The 23204-nt window shown below is 40.7% G+C and overlaps 1 protein-coding gene across 1 annotated transcript in view; it reads right to left on the bottom strand.

Moving 5' to 3' along the window:
- FRMPD4 (FERM and PDZ domain containing 4) overlaps positions 1-23204 on the bottom strand; it is a 319255-nt gene that overhangs the window by 49539 nt on the left and 246512 nt on the right. Inside the window, exon 4 of the mRNA XM_067289727.1 lies at positions 22065-22167. Within this exon, the coding sequence (XP_067145828.1) occupies positions 22065-22167 (103 nt within the window). The remainder of the gene's footprint in view (positions 1-22064; positions 22168-23204) is intronic.

Here is a 23204-nt window from a genome sequence, read left to right as displayed (position 1 = left end):
CAACAGAAGAATAAAAAAACGAGTTAGGAATTGAAAATTAATAATCCCTGATTCTCTAGCGAATGATCTCACTACTAAAAATCTCTTTTAAATCTTGCAAACCAATCTTTTTGCATTTCAGTGATGCTAAAAGATGTGCTCAGTACATGAGCTCTCAGTCTACAAGGGAGCGACAGCCACAAAATTATATAAAGGAAAGAGATAGGGGAGAGAAGTTTCCTTATAGAATCAGATTCTCAAAATTAAGCATATTCTGCATCAAAAAAAAGTGAGGAGGGAAAAAAACTGACAGTTTGGGGGGATTTCTGTTTGCTGCCTGTCTTTCCCCCACCCTCCTCCCAACTGCAGCTTCCCAGAAAATTTTCCAAGTCCGTATCTTCCCTGTGGCTCTTCTGCAGAATACAAATCCGATTTCCAAAAGGGAAGTTTTAGGAAGGCCATGTAAAGAGGGGATCTTGCCTGTCAAAATCCAGCAGCTCCACATTTGAATGATGTACTATCAGCATCTAGAAAATCAATTAAAAACAATAGACTCTCCTAGTTCTTTGCTTCATCCTGTGAGACCAAATGTCTAACTTTTGCTTAGCTGTTCTGCATGCCACAGTTGCCAATATCATTAACCTATTTAGTCAGCCTGATGCACTTGAAAGTTCTGCAAAATGCTTTGGAGGTAAAGTGACTTTTCACTTTATTCACACCGCTGCTGCTGTCTCACTGCAACTGCAGGGAGCTCCCAGTCTGCGCAGAGGCCTCAGGACCTCTTTCTTTCCTCTCCCTGGGCAAAAAATTCCACGTGCTCCAAAGTTGACCACCTATTTTGGCTGACTGCATGCAAATCGATTGGTTATACAAAGGCAGCCATCGGAGAGGCTTATGGATTTATGGATCCCCATGGGAAAGTGCAGCTCCACTAGGCTGACCCTCAGCCTCCAGCTCCTCTTGCCTTCCTGGTGCCTGGCTCCACACTGCCCTGCTCGGGAGGAGCAAGGGCAGCAGAGGCTGCACCTTGCACACCCGTAGTCTTTTTTCACCGTGTCCGGGGCTGGGAAATGTTCCTGCTCCTTCCCATGACGCCTGCCACCAGCCCATCTACTAAGAAGTCATGTCGGAAATTATAATGCTCTGAAAATGGAGGACTTCTTCCCCTTTGCATAGTGCAAGTGAGATCTGCATGCAGAGTCATTTCCATGCACTGCAGAGGGGAACCTAGAAGGGAAAGGGGAAGAAAATGATAAGTTTAACTCTGATCTCCACTTGAAGGATCCATATATATTATTAAGGAGATCTTTGACTATATGTACAGCCAGCAAAGGGAAGATGGTGTTATGGGCCATGGTGTGTCAGGGAGAGGAACCAGTAGGAAGATGCACTGCACTGTAAGGGAGTAAAAGACCAGAAGCAATCAAGAGTACTCAGAGCTGCTATGGGATGTTCAGAAAAGGAAGGGAGGAAAAAGGAGAGTAATGCCTTTTCTAACTAAAGGGATTGTATAGATAAATCTTCCCCAAGAGAAAATATTCTGTTTATAAGTCCTTGTGTGGTCTCTCTGACCTTTCTGCGAAACAATTGGAGCTGGTCCTATCAGATACAAAATGCTGGAATAAATGGACTTCGGATCTGATTTGGTCTGGTGATTCCTGAATTTCTTTGTTCCTTTCCAAGTGAGTAATTCATTTTATAAAAGCTTTTGATAATGCTCACGTTCTGATGTTGCACAGTACACAGTACTGACATTTTTGGTTGACATTTGCTTTTCATCAAAGTTCTTGAACTTCAGCAATCACCACCGGAGTATTCATTAAATGGAATGTAACTGTAAGTGATGAATCTAATAAATTTGTCTGTGTAAAATGCTTAGCCCAGGAAGGAAGATGATTTCACTGAAAAACACAGTACCATATATGTTGTAGAGAAGAGTGCTATCAAGTAACTACATATTTTGTTTTCCTGTGTAATCTCTATTTTAATAGATCAGTGTTTTAAATAGGGAAACACTTCTGATTCAGTCTGCTTCAGGTTTCCAGATCTAACATTGTAATGGCAGAGGAGGACTAGAAAATTAAACCAATGTACTTAAGGGGAGTAAAAACAGGAACATGAGAATTAATGAAACTTGATTTTAAAAACTTTCCTATTATTATTATAAGAAAAGGTATTGATGATGCATATAAAGGTACTTCTTACAATCCAGCAGGTAAATGGTTAAACTATGTGTGCCACTTGTGAGAAAGGGGATGAGGACAAAGGTAGCAGAAGAGATGTGGCAAGAGGGGCTCTCCTGGGCATGGTTTTCCATGGTCTCCTTAAACCTCTTTTCATGGTAAGACTGCCTCAGGTAAGAGCACATGAACTGATTTATATTGGAAACTTTACCTCAGTACTGTCAAACTTATGCATTAAATAATGGTGCATCAAAGTCCACCATGACTTAAAATTCATTAATCCAGATACGATAAATTGGGGATCTTTTAATTGGTTTTATCATTTTTGGCCTTTCAGAGTTCATGACTGTACACACTTTCTGCGACCAACAGGACTGGGCTCTTACTTCTAAGCATGACTGGGCTTTTCAAAAAATCATATGAATGCCACCAGTCATAATAAAACTGCCTAATGGTTTAACTTGGACATGACAGAAATACAGGGAAAGAAATCCCAATGGTCTTTCAGTAATCATATCAAACATAGTGACTGTTTTTTTTCTCTTGTATCTAAAAAGCAAAGTTGAAGGCTGCTGCTGCAAGCTATGCATTTCCGCTGCCCTCCATGATATTTTGCACCCTGCCCAGAGATGCTAATGTGGAAATAGGACAGCCAGACCGTGATGCAATGAAAAAATGGTAGTAAGCATGTGCATAGACCATCCTACTGAGGGAAAGTCTACTTCCACAAAACTTTCTAAAAGCTGTGCTTGATTTCATTTATTTCCACTTGTCATTTATTTTCATCTGTACGGGTCCATAAAACATAGCGCAATAAAACACTCTTGCAGTGTCTTGCCCATGTTTTGTTTTGGAACATATAGCCTCAAAGTTCCAAATGCTGGAACACATAGCATCAATGTTAACCTTAAAATCAGGTTTGTCCTATTTGAAATACCTAATTTTCATCTGGTGTTTTATAAAGTTCTTAGCAGGCACCCAATTCACGAGAAGGGGACACAAGCTGGGGAGAATGAGGTAGAGTGATGGGAACCGGACCTGTAACGGTTGCAGTGGGTAGCCACTGGGAATGCCATGTCACAAACCACTCCTTGGACTGCCCTAGATCAAATAGGTAAAAGCTTTCTTAAAGTCTGTTATATTGTCATCTGACAGCTATATCTTCCATAAATTGGCAGACTACAGGTACAGTTGCTACAAATAATGCATGAGGTAATCCATAAGCAGCCTGAATCCTCTGAAAGCAATTAAGAGAGCCTTACAAAGCCTTAAAGAAGCAGGCACCCCTTGCCAGATAACAAAAGTTAAATATTTCTAGAATGCAGTCAGTAAGCATTTTAGTATTTTAAGGTTATGGACACGTTGTTTATAGAGTCAACATATAGAATATCAATCACACTGTAAATTCAGAGCTGCCTCTGAGCTAAAAATCAAATGGACATTTTTATTCATGTCTACAAAAACAAGTCCATCATCTTTCTCAAATAAATAAAAATAATTAATTTACAAAGCTGTAGAATTGCTTTATTTTCACTTGACTGTTTAAATAACTCAGGCACTGGCAGAGTAAGGAAACAACACTATTACTACCACTGTATCATGTTTTAATAATTGTAAAATGCTACTTTTTGTTACTCTGCTTACAATAACAGTACTGTTTAAAAGCTACCAATGACAAATTCATTTTTGACCAAAGAGCCACTGATGTTTGCCTCTAGAAATTAAATTAGAAAAAAAATCCATGTTTACAATGATATTCCCTTCTCTGAAATAAACCTGTGCATCACTGCTGCAGTACTGAGCAGCAACCAGTATCCTACTGGGAAACTCATATCATGCTGCCTTATGTATCAGATATCTAAATGAACAGTCTTCACAAGAGTCTTTTTTTCCCCTCATTGTTAATGACATATATGCAAAAGCACTGTAATTATTCTAAAGCAGCAGCTGAAGGAAAAGCTCTCATGGAGATCATAGGTAATCCATCATGAAGGCAGTACTATGCAGACAATTCAAAATTCCAATATTTTTTGCTTGAGACAATTTAACTGTTCAGAAGCATCTACCAAAGACTTATACAAGCACTTACTGGAACGTTTTTTTAAAAGTTTACTGTTTACTCAATAGACTATGAATTCTATGCAATCTATGAAGTGTATCATTAGAATGTTTTACAAACGGACTGTAAAGGAGCTAGTGAATGTACTACACTATATATTTTTGTAACATGTTGTCTTTTTAATCTAGACATTAAGAGTAACCCCTACTGTAAATAAACTGCTACTCAATTAAAAACTAAATCTTAAATTAGTAAATCCTAATCAGATTATGACACTTCTGACAGTCTTTACCACAATTTTCTTTTCTCCTGTTTCTGACATTCAGAACTTTAATTGCCAACACAGAGATTTCCCAAATGTCAGTGCAGAACAACAACTAATACTAAAAACTGAAGGAAACACATGGACACAACAAAACTGGATGTGCTCAGCACTCTGTATCAGAAGAGTAAGTGCTAATAATGCTGCATTTCACTTCCACTCAGTAAATGGCTTACTAGCCCAAGTGCACAACTAACAACAACAACAACAACAAAAGTCAAGAGTCCTGCATAGCCTCAAGAGAGCACAGACGGACAGAATATCACTACGCCTCACCACCAGCTATGAGCAAGGCTCTGGAAGATGCTCCGCATGATGATAAACACATGCAGACAGAAGATGGGCAGGGGTGACATTGAATAAGAGTCTAAAAGCAGAAAGTTACCACTGTAAGATAGGGCTACCGATTTTGCCAGCTTATTGGAAAAGTCAAACACTTCCACTAAGGGCTACTAATTCCACAGGTACTAAGCACACAGTCTGGTCAGGGCATTGGGAATGAGGCATACTGGTTTTACACACATGCATAGACTCTTCACGCTGGTAAATCCGAATGCTGATGAGATTTTGAATGGTTTCTAACTGTAGAAAATCAGCCATATCACAATAAAAGATACACTTAGCTTTTTAAGCTACTTACAATCAGAATTTTGCAAAGAGATAGGACAGTTATCACTCCTACGCATTCAAAAATCACAAGGGCAAAACATTATCTACATCTGACTTCCTGCAAAACACAAGCCTCCTAACCTTAGATAGGAGGTACTTTGTGAAGGCCTTAACTTCTGCTTGAGCTACAGCACATCTTTCCAAATACGTACAAGGTCTTCATTCAAAGACTTGCAACAATGGAGAATGACTGCAGTCCTCCAGAGACTGTGCCAGGGGACATTTGCCTCTCCCCCAAACACGTACTGTCTCTGTCCTCTGCCTCAGTTTTTCTAGCTACAGTTTCTCAGGGCTGGACTGTATTTTTCTGCCAACCCAAACAGGTGTCTGCTGTCAAAGCTCTTCCTCATTCAGGTGTTCCCATTCAGACAGAGCCATCTTGCTCTTATTTTGGATAAACCAATTAGATAGAGCTTCTTATGTCTCTCACATAAGGGGACAATTTCTGGCTCATTTTTGCTGCTTTTCCTGAAGGACCTCCAATTATTAGCATACCTATACAAGTGGACGACACTGCAGACATTGTGTGGGTTTATATCAAATTTACATTGTCCACCTACTCCCACTTGATATTCTCTTTCTTTTTATATCCAACTCATTCTGTCAGTTACACACCACACTATTTTGAAAGGTCAGATTTAATGAATTATTTAACTTGTGGCAAGCTGAGGCATGAAATGCTACCTCTTGACTGCTACTGGTAGTTTTACCCTAGGCTGAGCTTCAGTTGTGTGAGTCAAGCAGATCAAGACAGGAACAGCCACAGTAACAGCTCTAATTCAGAAGAGCAATGGCACATCCAGAAGAGCAATGGCACATCCATGCTGCACTTCAGTTGGGCCACACTTATTCTGGAGCAAAACTTTTACTTACCAGAGGCCATATTCAGCACACTGTGCTGGGAAATAGCACCTGCCTTGCAGTGCCAGCACATGGCTTCTAGATTCCCTACCCTAAATATAAGAATTTCTGGAATTTGGCAGCTATTACCCCAGCTATTGCCACATGATAGTAGTGCAATCAGCTAGAGGTGGGAAGATCCAGTGTTATTGCCACATCACACTGCACATCCTCCCTGATGAGTAGCCATATCTATTTAGGCAGTTAACAACAACATACAGGGTCTGTATGATTTCTTTGAGGCTGGTTTACAAAACACCATGCATTCTCAACAGCTTGCTGCATGCTTTACTCTCTGAGCATACTGGACCACAAAGGACTACCTTCCCCCATAAAAAATGCATAACGGACAACAGGACTAATCCTGAGATGCAGAGACCATGTACATAAGTCTTGATGCCCCTGTATGTTTCAAAATATACCTTTCTTGCACGATCTCCTCAGGTATCTCCCCCTTTACCAGAGTTGGCCAGTCTTGCCTGATCTTAGAGTCCCATTCCCCAAAGGCTCCTCTCCCCCTGTTCACACAGCCCTTCAGCTCAGAGGCTGGAGAATGTGATCTCACAAGTCCTGGGCTCCACTACCCACCTTGGCCAAGGTACTGCTGTGGAAAAACAGCAGCTATGCCATTTTTCCATAGGGTCTGTGCTCTCCCCAAGCCTACTGGTTTTATCCTTGTTACTGGCTATGATCGCTGTCCCCAAAGTCAGACTCAGCAAACTCAGCCCCAGACTGGATTTCTTCTCCCCAGCAAGATCATTTGCAAGAGAGCTCTAAACAGGCTGGCAGAAGAGTGAGTGTCATGGAAAAGTACATGGGCGAAGCTGGCAATAGACCTACAGATGCCAGATGCAGGCAAACTTTCTCCAGCCACAGAATCAAAGAATGAATGGGGTTGGAAGGGACCTCTGGAGATCATCTAGTCCAACCCACCTGCTCAAGCAGGGCCTATTAGAGCAGGCTACCCAGGACCATGTTCAGATGGCTTTTGATGGTTCCCAAGGATAGAGACTCTACAACCTCTCTCTGCACAACCTGCTCCAGTGCTCAGTCACCCTCACAGTAAAAGAGTTTTTCTTTATGTTCAGACGGAACTTCCTGTGTTTCAGTTGTGCCTGTTGCCTCTTGTCCTATCACTGGGCACCACTGAGAACAGTCTGGCCCCATCCTCTTGACACCCTCCTGTCAGATATTTATACACATTGAGCCCTGCTCCTTCTCTTCTCCAGGCTGAACAGACCCAGCTCTCTCAGCCTTTCCTCATACGAGAGATGCTCCAGGCCCTTCATCATCTTTGTGGTCCTTTGCTAGACTTGCTCCAGTAGGCCCATATCTCTCCTGTACTGGAGAATCCAGACCTGGATGCAGCACTTGGGGCACAGCCTCATCAGGGCTGAGGAGAAGGAGCACCTCCCTCTACCTGCTGGCAATGCTCTAATACAGTCCAGGATACTATTGGCAATCTTTGGCACGAGGGCGCGTTGCTGGCCCAATTTCAACTTGTCCACCAGCACTCCCAGGTCCTTCTCCGCAGAGCTGCTCTCCAGCAGGTCAGCCCCCAGCCTGTACTGGTGCATGGGGTTATTCCTCCCTAGGTGCAGGATCCTGCACTTGCCTTTTTTGAACTTCACGTGGTTCCCCTCTGCCCTTTTCTCCACCTTGTCAAGGTCCCTCTGAATGGCAGCACAACCCTCTGGTGTAACAGAAACTTCTCCCAGTTTTGTATTGGCTGCAAACTTGCTGAAGGTGCATTCGGTCCCATCATCCAGATTAGTAATGAATAAGTTCAACAGGATTGTACCCAGTATTGGCCTCTGAGGTACATCACTAGTTTATGGCCTCCAACTCAATTTTGTGCCACTGATCACAACCCTCTGAGCCCAGCAGCTCAACCAGCCAGTCATTCCATCATAGAATGCTATCAGGTTGGTTAAGCCTGATTTCCCCTTTATGAATCCATGCTGACTATTCCTGATCAGTTTCTTGCCCTTCATGTGCCTAGAAGTGGTTTCTAGGCCTAGCTGCTCCATCACCTTTTCAGGGATCACGATGAGGCTGACCAGCTTGTACTTCCCTGGATCCTCCTTCTTGCCATTTTTGGAGACCGGAGTGACATTTGCTTTCTTCCAGTCAGGCACCTCTCCCAGTTGCCATGACTTTTCAAAAATGATTGAGAGGTGCCTTGCAAAGACATCAGGCAGCCCCTCAGCGCTCATGGGTGCATCCCATCAGGGCCCATGGACTTGTGTAGGTCCAGTTTGCTTAAGTGATCCCTAACCTGATCCCCCTTCACCAAGGGTAAGTCTTCCTTGCTCCAGACTTCCTCTCTGCTCTCAGGGATTTGGGATTCCTGTAGCCAGTCTTACCAATAAAGACTGAGGCAAGGAAGGCATTGAATACACCAGGGCCCCTGCCCTGTTTAACAGTGGCCTACATTTCCCCTAGTCTTCCTTTTGTTACTGATGTACTTGTCGAAGCCCTTCTAGTTGTCCTTGACATCCCTTGCCAGATTAAACTCCAGATGGGCTTTGGCCTTCCTAGCCCCATCCCTGCATGCTCGGACAGTGTCCCTATATTCCTCCCAGATTACCTTTCCCTGCTTCCATATTCTGTATGCTTCCTTTTCACATTTGAGTTTTGCCATGGCCAAATGCTTCAAAGTGCGTTGCCCAGAACTGCTCAGCTGGCTACAGCAGCCCATGCCATGAAGCAATCTGTTACTAGGCAAAGCTTCCAGCACAGTGAGTTTACACGGCTGCTGAATCAGAACAAGTCTACGTAGCAAGCACAGGATTTCTACAGCCCTCAGTGGCCCCAAATATCATTGGAGAAAACATGCTGAGGCAATGCTAGGCAGTGCTGCTACTTGTTACGGTGCTTGTTTTTGGCCTGGAGAGCTGGTGCCGCACACTGCATCTGTCCCTTGACAGGGGCCACATGCTCATCCTCACCTCGCTCCAGCCCACAGTGGCATGCACAGAAAGAGCAGCGCTCAGCTCAGAAACTGCCCAGGAAGTCCTTCATGGAGATCAACGTATTTGGACTGTGAGAAAGCCTCAGTGGGTCGAGATCTGGGCTTCATAACCCCTCAGCAGAAGCTTACCAAGGCATACAACCTCCAAAGTTGTTCCCTAGTAAACCCCTAGGAGTACAAGGGAGTCCACCGCACCCCCACGTACACCATCATAATGCCAGAAAGCTGAGAGAAGGTTTTGCTTCATGGTATTGGAGTACAGGGACCTGCCCTAATATTATTTTTGCTCCAATTCAAACAATATATTGTAAAATACTGAAACTTTCAGTTTGTCAGCCTGAAATATCAACTTTGCTTTGAATCATGCTAGCATCCTAACTCTGTCTTCCTGAACTCCCCAGCATCTCACAAGAGTTGTAGCTCTAGCTGTTGCTGCCTGACTTCTAAAAGGCAGGTGACACCCACGGCCTCTCTTGGGGACCACTGCCTCCAAGGAGATCTTATTTCTGCATTTCCCATGGAAAATACCACTGACATCTACTTCCCCTCATGGAAAATGTCCATGAAACCTCATTATGTTACAGCCCAAAGTGATTAAATCAACTATATTTGGTATTTTTACAAAAACATAAGCATTATATATACATATATGAATAGCTAGACTTGTATATTCTATGAACACTGACATTCTAAAAAATGTAAAACTAGTCAAATGATAAGGGTTTAAAAAAAATCTATGTTCACATCATTCACTATTTTAATATGTATTTTCCTAGTAAAGTGGAAATGAGAAGCGAGTTTCTAATAGTGGAGAGAATCACAATGACATTGCAGAATTGGCATTTTATTTATCACCGTTTTAGGAAGAGATAAAGGAAATATTTCAAATAAATATTTTAAAACTCTCTAAAGCAACTTTTCTTGTAGCAGATAGGATGTACAAACTGCACATAATGCCATGATAAGAAGGTTTTGATTAAAATGAGATGCACAACTTCAGGCTCTCATTTCTAAGTAATGCATACATCCCAAATCCATGACTCTAACAGCTTTATGTAGCACATTCCCCTCTCTCTTCATATATATGCAGACATATGCAAACGCATATACATGTTTGCAGAAGACATATTGTATGCTTATGATATACGGTTTGTCTAATAAATGGCCCTAAGAATTACATATTCTCAGTATAGTCTACATATTTAAGAGCATAAATAATACAATCTTTTCTTTCTCCAAGAAAAATATTGCGGCAAAAATGTGTGTTGAGTTTTCCTTCACTGTCATATGTCATTATGTGATACATTTCCTCCTTTAAACCCATGCCAGTTTGTATGAATTTTTAATGAACTCAACAAGCCTGCTGGACAGTGTAACATGATTATAATTGGTGTAGAACACTAAGAAATTGCTTCAATACTTTATAAGAAAAAAATGCTATCTTTACTAAAGCGTTTGTTCTAATATTTAATTAAAGGCTTTGAACACAAACAGAATTTCAGATAAAATGCAGAACAAAGGCATATTTTTAGTTGCAAAACTGTAATTTCCACGTAAAATTGGAGTAGTGTAGACAATGACACAAGATAAAGAATTAAAGAGAAACTGGACTGTAAACTCAACTACTGAGCAGTTTTAAATTTTTTGCTCTCCTCTAAAATCGAGAGTTGTTGTTATTATTTTTGTTAAACTGTTAGGAATATGGTATTTTCCTTTCAAATTTCAGGTACATTGTAAAGATGCACAGAAAAGAATACAAAGCAGGAAGGCAACGTATGGAATGAAGATTTCAGTACAGTGATTAAACCTCATGACTCCTACAGTTTTTATGAAATATACACTGTGTGAGCAACTGATTTACTTCTCTAGAAAACAAAATGTCTTTTTGCACATTGCTTCCTGAGTAACGGACCTGATGAAAAGTTTCAAGTGATCATCATAAAATGGACAAGTTCTACAGTATAAGATGAGAAGACCTTTGCCTCTCTCGGAGTCTTGTTTGACCCATAAACTGTACAAATTTGGTTTTAACTAAACCTGCAGCTAAGCTGACCTACTTAATTTAACAGTAAAGACACTGGACTACAGGACTTTTCTCTTGTACAGTAAGTAAAGTACATTAAGCTTTAGCCTGCCTAGAGAGGAGTAAAAGCTAACAACAATTACCGTTTCAGCACATACTATGCAAGAAATGCATATGGGAGTTATGAGGGAGACAGGGGTCAGAGTTTATTGCATTCTGTGTTCATCTCTGAAGTCTGTATTTTGATATTTTGGTATTCTTTGTTATTCTTGTTTTCTCAGAACAAGACCAAAACAAAGTAAGACCAAGACCAACATTCTTGGAAAGTCACCTGCTGTGAAATACACATAATGAACCTTTCCCCTGTTATTATTGCTGCTTCCAGTAGGTCAGTGAAGACTTGGATGTTTCAAGTCAAGAAAAAAGCCAAATAGAGAACAGTATCTTTGGGGAAAAAGTTTAAAAAAACCAAACCAAACAAAACTGAAACTGAAGCTAAAATCATGCTTCTCTCACGCTTTCTTTCACACACTTGCTTGCAATAAACTAGCACTGGTCAATCATCACACTGGAGATCAAACAAGGCAGAGCTGACCAATAAATCCCACAAAAAACTACCATGTTAAACTGTCGTTTGAAGTATTTGGTATTTTTTTAAAGGTAAATTTATTTTAGCCATTTAATTTTCTACCAGTTTCAGATCTTTTCTTTAAGGAGAAATTGTTTTTTTTTTCCAGCCTTTGACCTTTCACTGTGGCCCAGAGTCATCCCAATCAGTGTAATATTTGACTGAGGAATGTAAGTTTGGGGACTAATGAGAGTGATTTAGCCTACATAAAACCGTTCACCTTCTATTTTAACTACCCTTCTGATTGGGTAGTAAGTCTAGACATCTCACTCAATTTGAATCAAAAAAAGGTTTGGACTGGGAAAGTTTTGTCAGAGTAGGATTTATGCAGGTGCTTCTCACCTCTGTAGTATTTTTGTGATTTCTCAGCCGCATAGGCAAACTATAAGTTACTGATGGCAAGCACTGTCACCCCTACATGCGGGCAAACTGACTAACAGATATTAATGTCAGAGCAGGGAGACGACACAGAAGTTCTAAAGAAATCACTGTAGCTGGACCCTCACGTTAGGAGGGAGGGCCACCTCAAACAGCTGGTCATGCCCTTCTGGGCACATAGAGCTTCAGGAGGCACTATTCTTAATTACATTGTACTGAATAAAGTAAATGGAGCCTGGCAGGTAAATAGGATGTATGTTACTAAAAAGTAACTCTGAGTTTCAGGAAGGCAGGAAGACATAGCCTCAGCATGCCAGAGAGCAGCAGAAAGGTCCTGCTGCCTTCAAGAACTCCTGAGAGTAATGGGAAGAATTCTGACTTCCCATTACAGAATTCCTAAAATCACCTTCACAACATGGTGAACTTGCTCAAAAGAGAGGGGATATCTGGAGACAAGACAAGAAATAATATGCAGAGGAGGAGTAAGTAAGCCAGGAGGCCAAGACAGAAGACACCGCATTAAGTAGAGAGTTGGCAGAAAAGCCCCTCTTACCACTGCACAAGACACTATACCAATGGGACTATAAGTTACCACTACCTCTCCATGACACTTTTTTCTCTAAGGGGGTTTTACCTGTTTCCCAGTTAGATATTCTCCCTATTTCCTTCCCACCCCAGACACTGCTTCCCACTTCAGACACCTACCTTGACAGGGAAAACACTGCTCTCTTGACTCCAAACATGGGATTACAACAACACTCAACATGCCAAGTCCCAATATTTTTTGATCTGCACCGAGAAAGGCTTGGACCGCCATTTATTCCTTTCATCTTTTCCAATTGCATGGGTTAAGATATTTTAAAAGCTATTCATTTTCACCTCATTCATTCTCCTTGTGCCTTAAAGAAGACATGGCTAATTTTGTCTTCTCCAATTTGACAAAGAAATGGATTTTTGTGAAATGGACAAAACCCTTCGAATACAGGCGCTGCCAGGAGCTACTATACAACTAACAGCTAAAGTCTAAGAATATTTCAAATTCATGAAGCTACACAACACGCTGCAAATTGGTCACAATCTTTTCCCCCTTTTCTCACAATATTTGAAGTTATCTTTTAAAGTTCCTACAAGCACTGGTGCATATAAAACTGCCACCCCCAAAACAGCATTCCTTAAACAGGAGATAACAATCTTTCTGACCTTCCCTGACACCAGGTGCCTGCAGCAGACACAGCTCTCCAAGGGACAACCTGCAAAACAATCAAACCCTCACGTATGCCTCCTAGCTCATGACACCACCTTTGCTATCTTTCAGAAAATACGTGTTTGGGTATAATTCATAGTAACTACTTGCCTTCTGCTTGATACTACCATCTACCTTTCAGTCTTCTAAAGACACATTTCACTGTCAACCTGAAGCTATTTAGGCAACAGATACCAAGTTAATTCCTATGATACTAATGTCCAGCCATGTCTCAGGATAAAAGGGAATGCTGATGACACCATTGTCCATATTTCATTAAGGAAAACAGGTAAGAATAGCTGAAAATCCTAACAATGTGTCCATTTCCAAAGAAACACCCATTTGTAGCTAAGATCTTGTGTACAAATATAAATAGCAAGAATACAGCCTCTGCTTGCAGACAAAGGTATTGGGAAATGTCTTGGGTGTAACACAAGCATTGCAGGCCTTATACCCATGCAAATATCATATCTTCTCAATAATGACAACGCTTTCCACAACGATAGCTTCAGCAGCTGATGTGTATATGCTGAATCAGTTGGCAACCGACTGGCTGGATGAGGGAGCTGCAAACTTCCCAATGAGGACAGCCACACGCTCCTGCAAGGACAAACGTGCTCTGTGACTCCTGTGCATATCATGGTGAAGGCACCGTTGTCATCTTCACCCTTTACAGTCACTCTTTGCTGACAATCCTAATTTCACAGCACGATCCTCTCCCATCAGTCCGTATTTCTCCTCCCAGCCCAGAAACCATTCTGCACAAGGCAACACTTCCCAAGCAAGCTCCTGAAGCCCTTGCAGTCCTTTTGTTTTCCTCCTTGTTTTCTTCTTTCTGTTGATTAAACTGCTCCATATCACAGTGCTTGTCTTGTATAGGTGTAGCTGTCCTGTGGTAACATGCTCAAGGCATTCATGCAAGCCACAGAATATTCAAGTACCAACAGTATGATGCGGAAGGCTGTCTTCTCCAAAATAATTGTTTATTGATTTGGAAATAGTGTGCAAAAAGAGACTGATAATGGGGTCAGGAGAGAGAAACCATGAGATGTTTGTAGTTTGACACCTCTTCTTTCCCCTTCCCCTCCTCAAACACAGGACATGATGTTTTTAGGTACCTTCTGCTACCATCCCAACAGGAAACAATCCTGTGATGTACACTACTTGTAGCCACAGCACAAAGACAGATCAACATCTATTGCAGAGTATGCAATACAGAGGAAATCCATCATGTGGAAGGGTTAATTCATAATAAAATAAAAGCTGGATGTTCATTTGTATATGCTTTTATAAGGAAACAGTTACTTTGAACTTTCACATCAGTGCATCTGACCTCAAAGTAAATCCCCCATGCAGACAAGCCTATACTTTCATTTAGTTTTATGAGAAGCGGTAAGCTTGCTTGTCAGAACAAGCTAATGAGAGCTACATTTGCTGGTTCACATCTGAAGAAGGCATTTCATACAGCTGCTTGGGTTTTGGGCACAGCTGCTCCACATTTCTGTCTTTAGCACTGTGCTCAGTTACCATGAAGCAACTTGTTATGGAACAGCTGACCTGAAATTCAGCATGAGCGACTTCTCTTTCCAGAGGGTAACATGGTAGGATGATGACATAACACTTCCACTGGATGACACTTCAAGCTGTGGAATTTCAAAGACCACAAACTTGCTAACATTAGGGGGTATCCACCTTGGTAAACACGAAAAGAAACTTATAAATTAAGTTCTGAGCATTCTTAACATTTGAACTATTGAGCCCAAATCTGTCTCAATCATGTCAGCCAACTCTTTGCTAAGAACGCAGCAAGGATATGAAACTGCATGCTTTCACAAATACAATGGATTTAAAAGAAAACAATTTCCATAGTTGGTACTGCTTTTAACAATAACAAGTATTATTTCTATATAGTTTTTACCTCAATTTAACTCTTACAGAACTCTGACAAGGTGGGCAAACACTTTTGAAACCATATTACAGATTAATAACTAAAATTTAGAGAGATCTGATTTAGCTCTAAATAAACTAGCTCAAGTACTGGAAGCACCTCACCATTGCAGCCAAGAAAAAGGGTAAATTAGATAAGGCTGAGTCTGTGCTATCACAGTTAGATTACAGCAGTTGGTTTAAACTACCTAAGTTGTCTCTAAAATATGTTGCACAAACACCCCAAAAAGTAGAAGATATATATTCAACAACATTCCTTGAATCAGCAAGGGACTGAGTTCTCACACCCTGACTCCTAGCTCTATGCTTGGGCCAGTTGATTAGGTAGCTATTGATGTCACTGGTAAAAATCCTACCAGCTACAGAGAATTTAGTCTCTCGGTTCAGCAAAATGTATCTAAACAACAAAACACTACTAATTCACAGTGTCAAGGCCTGAAAGCTATAGCCTCTGGATTTATATACTGAACTGGAAGTAAATTCGAGTACCTTCAGATGAAAATGTCTGCATGAGCGCTGTTTCAGGGAAAGCAGTTTTCAAGATTCTCGGTTGCTAAGCAGTTTCATGGCTAATAGTTTAATATACTTGCTTCTTCCTCTACGATGTTGATGAAGAAAGAATGTCTTTAATATTAAATTCACCAAAATTGCTTGATCCAATATATGAAATAGTCTAAGTCTGGAGGTAGAAATTACATTTGAAAACTGACATTTACAGCTTCTATGAGAAGAGGAAGATGAAAGGCACCACCACTGAGCTCATTTTTGCTCTACATTTAGCTCTGATGATACAGGAACAGCATGGAGTCCAGTGGCAGCAACTGAATCCTCATCCACTCCATGGCGATGGTGAGAAGGGTCAGTATTGATTAAATCCACGTTAGCACTTACAGCGCAACACGCAGCCTGAAACCCTGGAGGGTTCTTTCTCTCCAGTCTTATGGAAATATAAAATTAAAACAGAAATGCTCCTGTAAAACTGAAAGAATCCTCCATCTTCATGACAAAAAGATGTTAACTTGCCAAAGCAAGAGTTATTTCAGAAAGTTTTTTGAGTCACTTCTCTTAAACAGAAAATAGAGCCAACAGAAAGAATACTGCTTAGTGAATTTCACCATTTTCAGTTCAAGTTTTGCAATTAAAGTCTTTTAGTGGAATTCCACAGGAAGCCAAATACTAATTTACTGCTGTAACAGTTTCAAGGAATGGGATTACTCTATCCTAATTTAGCAACCTAGAAGTCAGGTTACTATTCTAAGTAAGTTTACTATGCTCCTTCTTTAGTCAATGCAAAGACACAGGCTTATGAAAAGGAGAGGTTTACTCCAAAATAAGACAAGGGGCGTCTAAAACAGAGGCATCACCATTTTCAAGTGCCAGTCTTTCCCCACAGGCTGCACAGGGAGCCTAGACAACTACTTTAATTGGAGTATGAGCAAAGTACCACTACTGTACCCTATCCAGACTTTGTTTTGGGGACTAACCAGTGTGTCTGTGTATCACTTAAAATTTCAGTAAAATATCTTCCTAAATAAAGGTGGCTTTAATACAGTTTTCTACTTAAGGAAGCTTATTTTCAATAATAAGTATTTAAAAGGCACGCTCTAATTATATAATTAAAATATTAAAAAGTAATAAAAAGATAATGTGAAAATTTCTGTATTTTGTGTTCCCTTTTATCTTCTGGCATTTTCATGTAGTAAAGTTGTTACACAAAGGGGACTTTCTTAAAAGACTGGTCTAATTATTTTTAACTCCTTAAGAGTAAAAAGCTCTAAGTGAGTTTAGAGCTAATAGGAGTAGGACTGAAAAAAATTGCTTCTATTTATTTTATGGAAAATTTAAAAATACAGCAAACGTACTGCTTAGGGACATGGTCTTTCCTAATGAAAAAAGATTTAATTGTCACTTTTCAGATACCCTTCTTGGTGAAGTTCTGAATCTTTTCCTCAAACTGATTCTATGAATCAGTTTGGGGGGGAATTTAAAATAGAGTGTAGCAGAAATTTTCTTTTCCATTTTCTTTTCCTTTAACAGCATGACTGTTCTCATAAGTACATTTCCTGCTAACGTTTTCTTGGAAATCAATTAAATATTGCATTACACTAAAAACTATTTTTAACATTCGAGGCTGGCTTATCATCTAACATTTGTATATACTTTTGTTTGAAATTCTTGACTCTTGCTCACCTTGTTAAAGCATTATGTACATTCACTTACAGAATCTGTTTTTTTTTCTCGTGCAGTTTGCATTTTTTTCCTCTGTTTGGTATACTCTGATCTTTGTGTCTGTATTTTGAAACTAGATTAATTTTCTCCCCCACTCTCTACAATTATAAAGACAAATCATTTCTTGACTTTACAAAAAGCTTTGAGAGAAAACAGTACAAAAATAGCCACACCATTTCATGTTGTGAATATAAAATATACCTAATCAGCAAGAGATAATACAACCACAGAAAAAATATTGCGCTGGAATATCAATTTTTATTTATTTGCTGCAGCGACCATGAAATGGTACAATGTCAGTTCCCAAGGGAAAGAAGGAAAGGGGGTCTAAGCTAAAGAGCAGGCTTCGGCTCATTCAGAGAACTGGTAGGCAGGATCCCATGGGAGGCAGGATCCTGTGGGAGGCAGCTCTGAAAGGCCAGAGAGCCCAGTAGAGCTGGTTGCTCTCCAAGGAGAGCTTCCTCAAAATGCCAGAATGGTCCACTCTGATCTGCAAGAAAGTACGCAGGCACAGCACAAGACCAGCTTGGCCCCATGGGGAACTCCTGACTGAGACCCAGCACAAAGAGACAGTGCTCAGGAGACAGAAGTGGAGACAGGCTACCCAGGAAAAACAGAAGCGCTGCCTGGGCATGCAGGGTTGCAGTGAGCAAAGCCAAAGCTCACCTGGAGCCAAAACTGGTACTGGATGCGACGGGCAAAAAGAAGGGCTTCCACAGGCACATCACTAGTGAAAGAAACACCAAGGAAAACAAGGGCTTGCAGCTGAATGGGGTGAGCAACCTAATGAAGGACACTGAAAAGGCTGAGGTACCCGATGCCTTCTTTGTTTTGGTCTTCACTGGTAAGGTTGGCTTTCAAGCCTCCCTCGCGCTTGTGCTTAGTGACAGGACTCAGGGGAGAGACGTACTACCCATGGTAGAGGAAGAATGAATTAGGGATTGCTTAGCAAGATGCATGCACACAAGTCCCTGGGCCTGGATGGGACACATCCAAGGGTGCTGAGGGAGCTGACTGATGTCTTTGTGAGGCTGCTCTCCATCATCTTTGAAATGTCATGGTGACTGGGGGAGGTTCCTGATGACTGGAAAAAGGCAAATGTCATGCACATCTTCAAAAAGGCAAGAAAAAGGATCTTGGAAACTACAGGTTAGCATGGCTTACCTCATTTCTGGGAAAATTATGGACCAAATCTCCCTGGAAACCATTTGGAGGTACAAGAAAGACAGGAAGATGATTGGAAACTGCCAGAATGGATTTACAAAGTGCAAATCATGCTTGAGCAACTTGATTTCCTTCTAAGATGAGATGATTGGCCACATGGATATGGGAAGAGCAGTGGATGTTGTTTACTTTGACTTGAGCAAGGCTTTCAACACAGTCTCCCATAGTACCCTTAAAGCTACTTTGAGGAGCTATAGACTGGATAGGTGGACTATGAAGTGGGTGGAAAACTGGCTGGACTGGAGACTAAAAGGGCAATGTTCAGCAGTTTGAAGTCCAACTGGCAGCATGTTACCGGTGACATTACTCTTACTAGTGGTTACAGGAGGCCAATGTTGTTTAACGTCTTCATCAGTGACCTGATAGGTGGGACAGAGTACATCTTCAACAAGTTTGTAGGTGGCATCAAATGGGGGAGCGGTCAATACACTTGAGGGCAGGTCTGTTGTTCAGGGGGATGTAGACAGGCTGGAGGAATGGTTGACAGAATGCCTATGAGATTCATGAGGACAAATGCCAAGTCTTGTACCTGGGATGAATGAACCTCTCATAATGCTGCAGAGTAAGGCCTGACTGGGCCAGGTAGCAGCTCCACAGAAAAATGTGGGGGTGTTGGTGGACAGTAAATTGAACATGAGTTAACAGTGTGCCCTCCCAGTGGTGAAGCTTAACTGCGTACTGGGATGCACTAGCAAGAACACAGACAACAGGTTGAGTGATTATTCCTGTCCACTCTTCATGAGGCTGCAGCTTTACCAGTGTTTCCAGTTTTGGACTCTGCCACTGTGAGTCAGCTATTGACAAACTTGAGAGGGTCTAAGGCTCTAAGAAGGTTGTGGGGCTTAAGCACATGACATAGGAGAAGAGACTATGGAATTTGGACTTGTTTAACCTGACAAGGCTAAGGGAGGAATCTAAGTCTTCCACTACCTACTACAGGCGTTAGAGAGAACAGAGCCAGACACTTCTCAGAGGTGGGCAGATAAGGGACAAGACGTAAAGGTCACAAATTGCATCAAGGGAAATTCCAATTTGATAAAAAAAAAAACAAACCCTCACAATGCTAATGTTAAGCACTGAAACAGGTGCCCAGAACAGCTGTGAGATCTCTGTTCTTGGAGATATTCAAAATTTGACTGGACAGGCCCTGAACAACCAGGTCTAACCTTGACAGTAGCTCTGCTCTGAGCAGGATATTGGAGTAGATGTATTCCAGAAATCCCTTCCACCTCAGTTTTTCTATGATTCTTTGATAATGCCCATTACAGTCATCAGACATACTCATTGCTGATCATAGATACTTTCCTACTAGCTGGAAAGCAAGATTTCAAAATTGCTTCCATCCACATTGCAAACTGAAAGCGAGCATTACTTGCAAGGTGATGGATGCATCTACACATAAGTAAACCTATTACATAGAAGGGATGTATTACTTCACTGGTGCAAAGAATTGCTTCTGCTATGGTTCAGGACTGTATAGTTACAGTGTCTAATCATTCCAGGTGTCCCCACTGGAATTAAAAGAAAGCTCTTCATTTGCAATGCTGTAATATACAGTCCCAATACATTTCACTCTGTCTCTGTCAAAGTCCCAAAGGCAGATATATTCTGAGAGCAGAGGCAGAATTACAGTGTGAGAAAAGTGCCACCAAAATATTCCCCTGGAATGTAAACATCTAACTGATTTATTTGTAGCTGGTTGGCTAAGACACTACCTATGGAGTTAACATGGTTAGGAAGGACTACATTCTTATTCAGTATCTCACTTGCAGGCAGACAGAGAATCAGGCACACAGTAAACCCACTTTGTCTCAGTTTTAATCAGACAGTCTATTCTCCTGTTGTTATTACTATACATTGCTGGCAACAGAGGAATGAGAGAGAGAGATCTTAATTCTGAGCGCTTACATATCAAAGAATCAGGAAAAGAATGAAGACTGTAATATGATGACTTTATGAAGTAACAAAGATATCAAAAATAAGTTTAAGATCCATTGGTGGGTCTTATGCTGCTACTCTATGCAGAGCATAGGATATGAATTTAATAGGAATAGGACAGGTCCTTTAGTCCATGGGGGCTCTTTATTACATAAATAGGAGTGTCAAAGTACCTTCCTAAAATGTGTTGTGTTTCTGTTAGCTGACCTGCTGGTTACCACTTTTTTTAAATCTGAAAATGTATGGGATTTTGTTCATACAACACAGATAAAGACATCGGTGTTGCTGGCAGCTTCATTGCTCTGCTGAATAGGCTTTTTATGCCCCATAAACTGAGTACACGTTTACTCAAATTATGATCTGAAAGAGTACAACTATCATGGCAGCACCTCCTAACTAAATTTCTGAAAGTAAATGTGACTTTTCAAAATTGCCTGGGCAACACTGATAATAGACAGCTACCAGTTCTGAGAAGTACCTGCACAGTTAAAACTCGATCATCTTCCATGAATCAGCTAGACCCACCAATTCAAACTTTAACACCAGAGAAGAAAAATACAGAAACCAAACTGGCCTCTGGTGACCACGCTCCTGAAATTTAACCATTTTTAACCATCTTTATATTTAAATTTTGAATTGCCAATCATTTTTCTATGCAATATGCTTTCTAACACCTGCTGTTACTCAAAATGCAAAGTTTATGTCTACCACATTGCACCTTTTCTCATATGTTCTGAGCATTTGCTGGTCCCCCATCCTTTTTCTCCTCCTGCATCCCATTACAGATACTCATTTTTTTCCATTCCTGCACCCTCTGCAGTCTCTCTTTTGTCTTGTTTCCTGCCTCATCTCTACACAGGCCTTCCTGCTCTTCTGATACAAACCCACCTACCACATATCCAACCAAACACATACCATTTACATGCACCTATCCTTTCTCAAAATCATCCCAACTGCTTTTCCTTCCTCTTCACGTAAGACAGACCTGACTCTCTATTGTGACACAACTTTATTTCTGGAAAAAAAAAAAAAAAAGCAATAGAGCAACAGTGACTGGAGCTGCCTTGCTCCAAGAATTATTCCTCCAACAATCCATACCAAAAAGGAATATCAGGCAAATATTATTCTTCTTTTGATACCCAAGTATTTTGGAGCTGCTCCGATATCATATTTTTTTCAGCTACCCAGAGGACATTTATGAGGACATCTCATTTCAATACTGAAGTATTTCACCATTCTTCATTATAACTAAAGTAACATTATTTTCTATTTTCTCAGCGATGAGAAGGCAAGACTACTATATTATCGAATGATTGCACAGGCAATAAGCCACTGAGCTCATTGTTTAAGTGACAGGACATCAACTACCTGACAAGGTCGATGACTCTCTCCCTTGGAGCAGTGCTGACTGGCTCATCATTAATCATTATGATCTGATCTCCTGGTATAAGCTTTCCTTCAGAGGGGCCGCCTACAGACAAATGAAAAAAAAAAGCACAAGTTAGTAGACCACTGTAAATGCACAGACACACACTATTGTTCATATACTATGTGTGTTTTTTTCCTTCAACTAATGACATATTTAACACAATACTTTTTCTGACAATGCAAGTACTTCCTCACTAGCAAAATCTTGAAAGCTAGTAGCTTAGGTGTTTCTACTAAAGTTCCTCAGGTTAGGTTCTAAAACCACGTTTAGGTACCTAAAAATAAGGACTTGATTTTCTGGGTTAGTCACACTTACAAAAAAAAAAAAAAAAATAGGCCAGCAAGGCCCATAGAAGGTCACCTAATCCATCCTTTAAGGCATAATCAACCATACCTTACTCATTCCTGGTCGATGTCCGTCTAATCTTCTTGTAGGACCACCTCTGAGGAAGACTCCTTTTCCTGTAGATGATCCTATTGTTTAACTATTGTTAAAATTAGGAAGTCTTCTCCCCAGTGTCTAGACCTGATCTTCCTTGTTGTAACACATAACTTCTTGTCCTTGCCAAAGTAGCACTGGAGAACATGCAATTCCCTTCCTCTCTGCAACATCACTTTATATATTTGAAAGTCATTTGCAGGTCTCTCCTCAGACTTTTCTGGTCTAGGAGAAACAAACCTCCTTCTTTCAATCTTAAGACAGAAAGTTTTCTCTATCTTAGTCATTGAGTCTGTTTTCCTCTAGACTCCCTCCACTTGGTGAAAAGAATTTCTAAGTGATACATCCAAAAGTATTGCCACTTCTACTTAGATATAGATTGTCAAATTAGCCTAACTAGGTAATCAGATACATGCACTTTGGAGTTTGATGCTATTAAAATGCATATTAAGTTTACATTTTATAAAATGTACAAAATATTTTGCTTCCCAGCATGAGTTTAAATGCCCAGAAGTGGGCATAAGCCTTTTGCCTTAAACTTTGCAATGATGATATTAAAGAATTATTACCATTGTGAAGTTAAAGTCTTAAAACAAAATGTCTCAGTGTCAGAAAAAATTCACCCAATAACTGAGCAAATG

Source organism: Apteryx mantelli, chromosome 1, assembly GCF_036417845.1.
Source record: "Apteryx mantelli isolate bAptMan1 chromosome 1, bAptMan1.hap1, whole genome shotgun sequence".
NCBI classification, from domain to species: domain Eukaryota; kingdom Metazoa; phylum Chordata; class Aves; order Apterygiformes; family Apterygidae; genus Apteryx; species Apteryx mantelli.
This window is presented reverse-complemented; position numbering and strand designations above follow the sequence as displayed.